Consider the following 7,874-nt stretch of genomic DNA (forward strand, 5'->3'; position numbering starts at 1 on the left):
GTTCGAGTGTAATTCATCTATGATTTTGAATTCCAGAACGCGTTGACAGGGTAGACAAAACCGCGTTTTCATTTATGTTCCATTCGGCACGGCAACGCGGATGAATCTTTATTTACAAACGCACTCCCGAGCAGTATTCTCTTGTTCTTCTCCAAAACGACGATACATGACAGAGACTGGGAGCCTGATTATAGTTTCACACTGCAATGGCACTTAGGTTGCTAGCTAGTAATGACTACTAGTGTGAATAGTGACATGCAATTCTGGCTAGCTTAGCTTGAGTCTGAAGGACACAGCTAATCACCAGATGAGAAGAGCACACAGAAGGTCCGCTAGGTGCCCCAAAAGGCGCCAAATGAAAGAGATGGAAACAGTTATTGTTACTGGCCAAAAGTGGATCGGAGTATACCAATATGTAGCCATCGCCAGAATACATGGAGAATAGACAAACAATTAGTTAATAAGTTCCCTCCGTTCCAAATTATAAGACATCCCAAAAATTTTGGAGAGTCAAAAGCAATCTCAAGTTTGACCAAAATTATAAAAAAAAATATAAAAATTTATGATATCAAATTGATATACTATAAAAATATAACTAATAAAGATTCTAATGGTACTTATTTTATATAATAAATATTATTATTTTATTATATAAATTTGGTCAAACATAAAAAAATTTGACTCTCCAAAATTGTTGGAATGTCTTATAATTTAGAACGAATGGAGTATATACAGAGAGAAACAGCTAGCGACCTTTACGGAAACATTAGTGGTTGACTACCGTACCATCGGATTGAATGTGTGGCGGTGATTAAATTGTATTTAACCTCAAATCTACAAACATTAGTGGTTGACTACCGTACCATCGGATTTGTACCACTGGAGTATAAAAGAGTGTAGCCATGTTGCTGCGATGGCGCTTATACATTATCGCCATTGATGACCATCATATTTCCTCTAAGGCCGCCTCCAGTGGTGCTGACGACTTCATCAGCCGACTTGGTGCGCGTGCTACCACACTCTAGGAAGACGCACCACGAGCTAGCGGTAAGTTTCTCGCTAGCGAAGGATTTCCGTCGTTCCTCTCTCCGCCAGCTTAGTGTAAGCAAGCGATATCGATGGCCATTGGACAAGGCCTAAGACGACGTGGTTTTTCATAAAACTACGTTTTGCTACTTCTACACCCATCGGGTTGCTCTGATATGCTTTGGGTTTTCCACCGTCAGATATTAAATGATTAAAACTATTTGGAAGAGTACAGTAGATAAATCGATGGGATGAGCCATTAGAATTGTTGTAGTGTGAATATTAATCTGGATTCTCCATATCAGTAGCTGGAAATGGACTGGGAAGGACTCTTCACTGCATATTAGAATCCATGAAAGTTCTCATTATTATTAGGTCTAGTTTAAGGAAAGAGATTCAATTGAAAACTGATGCAAATTGATTTCACTGCACAGTAAAACCCCTTTTCTATCTCCTCATTTTCATGCTAGCAGCTTAAATGCAGTACCTGAGATCATATCATGGCATATATACCTTGACATTGTGTCAAGCAAGAACAGTAAAGGGTGCAGTTTGCACCGAGGTTAGACATGTGAGGCGATAAATAAAATTATTTTTCTTGCAGAGGTATTTACAACTTAAGGGTCCATATATAGGAGATATTATCTATTTCATCTTTGATAGATAATGTGTAGAGAACTACAATTTGGGTTGTTATCACCGTCACATCTTGATCAAGCAAGTGTTTAATTTAATAAGACGACTTATGAGGTTCATACTATGCCTTATCCCCAAATAAATTAACATGTGATTTTGTTCTGTAGTGTTGAATCTTCGATATCTCGTTGTAAATTACATCACCTGCCCGAGCACCTCTATGTTGCACACTTAATTGGCTGCTTTGTGCACGATGATGAGCCAAGAAACATATACTTAAGTTTTAAAAGTATAATTTCATATGCAAACGATGGATGAACACCACCGGCATTGAGGATAAGACGACAGATATACGGTCCCATCGGGTTACAAGAACAAAGTAATGTACGTTAGTCAAAAAGGTACAAATCAAACAAGTGAAACAACCTCACGTTGTGACATATACGCACGTATTTTAATTTACATGAACGTCATTTTTATACCTCTGATCAGGTGGAGTTCCATGTGCGTAAAAATCTTTTCTTGTTCCTAGTTTTTGCTCCATAAATGTTGTTGTTTTGCAATAGTCTAGTATTTATCGTTTCATGTATTTTTGTTTGCTCCAGAAATGTTGTTTGTTGAAAAATCTGTAGTGTACTGTTTGGACTATACCATTCTTGTGTTAACTATTATCAGCTAGCGTTGAGAACCATTAGTGATAACTATCATCACAAAAAATTATCGTTGTAGAGACAATGATAAATGTTCCAACCTGGGTTGTTGAAAGCAAAGTATTTTAAGAGTAAATAGAAAATATTATAATTTTGTGAGATATATAGTTTTGGAAAGCTAACGGACATTTTTGGATGTAACAAACTTTCTTATATCCTGCTGCAAAACCATGCTTAGAAAAAAAAGGAGGTGCTGAGTGGACTAGCAAGTCTATAGAACTCCAAAAACATTACAGTTCTAACAATACCTTAGTTTTAAAAAACTAGAAGGTTTGTTGGATCCATAACCTGGTAGCAGTTTCCCATAACAAAAATAGTTTGCAAAGCCAAAGTAATCTTCCAATACTCAAAAGTACTTTGCATCCAAATATGGTATCACTTTGAAACTAAAGTTTTTTGATACCATATTTCTCTAAAACTACAACTTCAGAATAAACCTGTGGGGGAGTTTGCAAAACTCCAAAAAGAAGTACCTGAGTAGAGTTTGTAAAATTAAAAAAAAGAGAGAGTCTTAGGAGTATTTAGTTTTTAGAAACTCCACTAGCTAGGGACCTCCCTTTGGAGTTTATTCATACATACCTTACATAGTTTTCTAAAACCTTGTTATACCTTACATACCTTACAGATGCTCTACTATTTTTATAACCCTAATATTCAAATGTTAAACTATTCAATCTGCAAGCAATCGTTCAAATTTACTGTGACTTATCTATTTGACCTGAATTGAACAATGTGATTTATATCGAAATGCTTCATCACACAATTGAAAAATTAAATAGATTTTTCTTTGCTACTTACGCAATTAAAAATTGATATTGTGAACAACAACAAGCGATCACCCTCTTTGCATACTACTCCCTCCGTTCCAAATTATAGGTCATTTGATTTGTTTGACCTCAAGTTTGATCACTCGTTTTATTCAAAATGTTTATGCAAATATAGTTAAATTTAAATCAATATTGAAGAACTTGTATTGATAAAGCAAACCACAACAAAAAAATAATATTTTGCATAAATTTTTGAATAAGACGAGTGATCAAACTTGATGTAAAAAAGTCAAACGACCTATAATTTGGAGCATATGGAGTATTGCCTAACATTCAATCAATCATTCTATTTGCATACTAGCTAGAACTGAATGCCTAGCATGTTACAGAAAATCCAAAAATTCAAGATCACACAAATTGCGCATACATTAGCTAGCCAAATCCAGATATTGAAGCCGTAAAATACAACTCGGAAACAATTTCGCATGACTATATGCACCAGCCACCAACAGACTATATCTAGACGCGCGCTTGATCGTACCCCTGCGCAGCAGGCTGCGGATACGGCGCTTGCCCGTACCCCTGTGCCGGCCACTGCGGCAGCCCGACGGCGACCCCGGTTTCCGGCGGGTTCTGGCCGTCGGGCTTGGGCTCGCCGGCGCCACCTTCCACCGCCGGCGCGCGGAGCAGGACGCAGGACTTGATCGCGAGCGAGGTGGCGACGAGGCTCAGCACGGCGGCCCTGACGAACACGCCGCCCCTGATGACCAGACACTTCTCGTAGAATGAGCCCGCGAAGGTCGCGCCGCGGGTCCCGGGCGCGTTCAGCTCCGCGCCTCGCCAGTAGAACACCCCAGCGATCACCGCCATTATCCTGCACACATCCATGTAAAAAACCACCCGTTTTTCGTTGATCCGGGAGCAGCAGGTAGCTTGCAGATCGAAAAACAACGCGACGATTGAATCTGGCGCGCGTGAGGACAAATGACTCACCATGAGAGGACGGAGGCGACGACGCCCACGACTCGCCTGGTGGACTTCTTGGACGCGCCGCCCCCTGCTGGCCGGCAGCAGCCGCAGCAGCCGCCGGCCACCGAGGCGACGACCTGGGCCACCGCCAGCAGGAGCATCGCGCCTACCGCCAGCGCGTGGGCGGCGTTGGCCGGGTACACGCAGTCCCTGCCGGACACGTGGATGTCATCCGGCTGCAACACGCGGCATCGTCAATCCATCATCAAAACCTTGCAGATCATATCACTCATGTAGAAAATTAAAGATGGGCATCGTCGTGGTGCTTATACAGTGAGCTTTTTGGCCTCGGCTATGAACCCCAGCACGGCGCTCGTCACGCCAAGCAGCCCCACCACGACGATTAGGGGGACCGTTGCGGCAGCCTCCATTGATGCCATCTGGAGTACGAGAGATATCAGAGACGACGACGACGAAACTTTTTTATTATCCTCTGTATTGGCTGTGATCAATTATGAATTACGCTCATGTTTATATAGCGAATGTACTTGAAACATGAAACTTGAAAGTGCCGCCTGCAGCTTATGTCACGACAGATATCAGGTGCATTGAACGTACCATCTGGCATGTGCTGGACAATTTCCTGGTATATATGTCGCCGCCTACAGGCAACAGAAGGTTTTGAGTATATAGTATCGCGCCAAAATGGAAAACTCGGCTAACGCCAAGCTAATAACACACTGAAAAGTAGCTCGGTGATCACGCATACCAACTTGTCTTAATTGACATCGATGACGAGCAGACGACGACCGGGTGAGGGAGACCATTGCATTAGGCCAGTCTCAACTTTTAATGGGAGTTTTATGGAGAGTTTTATCACTACCGGAACTGAAAGGAGCGCTCCTGACGGTAAACATGGACCGACGGCAGGCCGGCCCGCTCCCGAGCATCTAGACTAAAACAACCGACATGAACCACTCCCTTCATCCAAATCCTATCCTTAGCATCTCCTCGCCCGCCCCGCCTGCGGCCGCATCTCGCCCGCCCGCCCGCCCGCCGCCGCCTTCGGTGGCCGCCGCCGGCTGCGGCGATGGTCCGGGTAGCGGCAGCGGCCTGCTCGGCTCAGCTCGCCCCTCCCTCGCCCTCCTACCTCTCTCTTCCCCTGCCTTCCACCTCCTCCCGGGCTCCCGGCCACAAACCTCGTCGCCCCTTCACCTCCGCCGGCCACCGGGTCCGGATCCGGCCTTCTCCTCGCCGGATCCGAGGTACCCATGGCCGGATCCAATTAGGGGTCGCGCCGTCCCTGCCGCCGCTTGCCCCATGGGGTGTGCCCCTGGTGGTGGCTGCAGGTTCGTGGCCACCGCTGCCGCCACTCGCCCCGGGTCGCTGCTGCGGTGTAGTTCTCTTTCCATGGCCACCGTCCAGCGACATCCGCACCCCTTTTGTGCAGATCCGAGCTGAAGCAGGCAACCCCTCATTGGATTTCGGTTCCACTCGTCTGGATCGAGCAGAAGCAGGTACTACTGCCATGCCCAAATCATTCTCAAGTAGCTGACATGAATCCCCAAACTGTTCTCAAGTGGCTAACATATGAATAGATCTCTCCAAGAGGCCAACGATCCCTGGTTCAATTTTGGCCATGGTCATAAAGCAGATCCCTTCCTGTCCGGCCCCTCTTATCTTGTGGTTGTTACAATCGTGAAATCAAGGTGGCATCTTTCAATGCCCACTTCTTCTGCAAGGGTCTGTGCAAGGAGTCCCTTGAATGTCCTTTGATTCATGGGTACTTGGAATTCGCAAGGTAAAAAGGAACTACTGATTTCAAGTCATCCTTTTTGCATTGCAAGTGTAGTAGTGTCACTGTAACCTTGAAGAAGTTCATGTATATTAACTGTACATTTTCTTGAAAGAATTATATGCAAGACTAAATATCTATTTGTGACATTTTTAGGTTAAAGATTCAGATACCGGATGAAATAGTACACACAATAATTTGTGATGCCTCAGTTGAGATATTACTAAATGTTCATAGTTGTATGTTATTGTTCTGACTGCATTAAAACATAGGAGTCATTCTGGCTGAGAACTTGCTAAATATTCAATGTTAATTGTGAATGTACACTGGCCTGTTTGATTACCATTATCCTTTTTGATATAGTCATATGGTTTTGTAGGCTGAAAGATACAAATAGCTAGTGCTGACTGCTGAATTATACTAAGATCATGGAGACAACAAGCTCGAGTGTACTTCATTTCACACACTCTCTTCACCTTTTATGTTGCAACATACTCAACTGATTGGTTGTAATTTATTTACAGTGCTGCTGCTGCTAGCTAGCAACTGAATTGCCTGGAACACTGCATACTATGTGATTGAGGGAAAAGGCTGCGTAGGGAAAGGTACCTTGCTGAAATCTGGAAGGTGAATGACTATTATATCCTGCTATTTCATTATTTAGCTTGTTATAGCTTTAATGTTACAAAACTGCATATTGTGTGGATTGGGAGAAGTACATATATGATCTGTTCATGCAAATTGTCTAACTAATTTAATTTAATTTCAGGGCAGCAAGTCGATAGCTGTTGGCACCCTGCAGCAAGAGCGCTTTCCTTCTCATTACTTGATCAGGTAAAAAGACACAATATAATTGAATTGGCCAGATCAGCTTTTGAGATAATACATCAAAGGGATATACTAGCCTTTCATTTAGTAGGTTGGTCTCATTTTTTAATCTTCAGTTAGAGTGGGTTCATCTTAAGTAGTTTTGTTCTGAACCAAACTGAACTCCTGTATGGTTTCTGTGCATATTTTATTTATTGTTGTGTTCAAGAATTTACAAAGGACAATTTAGGATCAAAAGATTCTAGTAGTGCTTCTTCACGTTGTTCTAAACCAGACTAAGCACGTGTATGGTTTCTACCCATGACTTCGATCATCATTACTATTTAATTTTCAATTCTGACAACTTGCAGATGGGTCACTATATGATTCAGTTAATTTTTTCACTTGGTTAGTTAAAAAAATACAATGAGATGGAGCTAGCAGTAAGTTTCATGATGATTCAGTTCAAGTTCAAGGTGAATTTATGTTGATCTTTGGTTTACTTGACCGAAAATTATATTGAGCTGTCTTATCTAGAAGTTAAGATATCTTGCTGGGAATCCTATATACACTAGGAGCTATAGAAGTTCAAGCAACCTGTAATATGGTGATCTGAAAGAATGTATATTTGGTGGAGTACTCATACAATTTGTCATAAAGACTTTAGATCATTTATTCATTTTATTCCAATAGCTTGATCTATGCCATTTTGATCTATATAATAGCTTGATGGATGTCATTCTGATCTGTATGTAACATGTGTATGGAACTATGAGAAATATTGGTTTTGATGGAGTTATAAGAAATTGCAGTTGCGTGTGCAAATCTGCATGTGTATATTATTTTTTTACCTTTATTAGTTGGTTTCCTGACGGTTACCGTCAGGAATTGGTTAACTTTCCTGGATAAGGGATGCTGTCAGGAACTGCCGTCAGGAAAGCATTCCTGTCGGACAAACGTAAGGAGAAACAGACTTTTCCTGACCATGGGCTCCGGTCGGCGTGTTCCTGTCGGTTAGCCGTCAGGAGTTGTACTCCTGACGGTTTTCACCCTGACGGTTTTTGGCCGTTAGGAATTTGCTGTTTTCTGGTAGTGTATAGCATTAATTTGTACATTATATTGACTCTATTTGCTGCAACCAGCCAACAGTGTTTTTTTCTCACA

General features: G+C 42.3%; 1 protein-coding gene and 1 long non-coding RNA gene across 4 annotated transcripts; one reads left to right on the plus strand and one right to left on the minus strand.

Moving 5' to 3' along the window:
• Nucleotides 1-3,658: 3,658 nt before the first annotated feature.
• LOC120700754 lies at nt 3,659-4,539 on the minus strand. The gene is made up of 3 exons (XM_039984987.1): nt 4,441-4,539; nt 4,133-4,344; nt 3,659-4,013 (listed from the first exon to the last, which is right to left on the minus strand). The coding sequence occupies exons 1-3, from the start codon at nt 4,537-4,539 to the stop codon at nt 3,659-3,661; spliced, it is 666 nt and encodes a 221-aa protein (XP_039840921.1).
• Nucleotides 4,540-5,018: 479 nt separating this feature from the next.
• On the plus strand, nt 5,019-7,535 carry LOC120698579. Of its 3 annotated transcripts, none has more exons than XR_005684908.1 (5): nt 5,083-5,625; nt 5,707-5,909; nt 6,283-6,352; nt 6,428-6,530; nt 6,673-7,535. It is a non-coding gene; the product is annotated as an uncharacterized LOC120698579 (long non-coding RNA). The 3 variants fall into 3 exon arrangements; XR_005684907.1 differs by having other exon boundaries at nt 5,088-5,625; nt 6,283-6,530; nt 6,673-6,737; nt 7,124-7,535; XR_005684906.1 differs by having other exon boundaries at nt 5,019-5,625; nt 6,283-6,530.
• The last annotated feature ends 339 nt before the right edge of the window (nt 7,536-7,874 follow it).

The sequence above is a fragment of the Panicum virgatum genome, chromosome 3K (genome assembly GCF_016808335.1).
Source record: "Panicum virgatum strain AP13 chromosome 3K, P.virgatum_v5, whole genome shotgun sequence".
Taxonomy (NCBI): Eukaryota; Viridiplantae; Streptophyta; class Magnoliopsida; order Poales; family Poaceae; genus Panicum; species Panicum virgatum.

What these genes read in the sequence shown, in the direction of transcription:
- LOC120700754 (XM_039984987.1), bottom strand. Translation starts at nt 4,539, where the DNA reads ATGGAGGCTGCCGCAACGGTCCCCCTAATCGTCGTGGTGGGGCTGCTT. An exon ending in CCGAGGCCAAAAAGCTCACT is followed by an intron (nt 4,345 to 4,440) that starts GTATAAGCACCA and finishes CGCGTGTTGCAG; the next exon opens with CCGGATGACATCCACGTGTC. An exon ending in GTCGCCTCCGTCCTCTCATG is followed by an intron (nt 4,014 to 4,132) that starts GTGAGTCATTTG and finishes GGATGTGTGCAG; the next exon opens with GATAATGGCGGTGATCGCTG.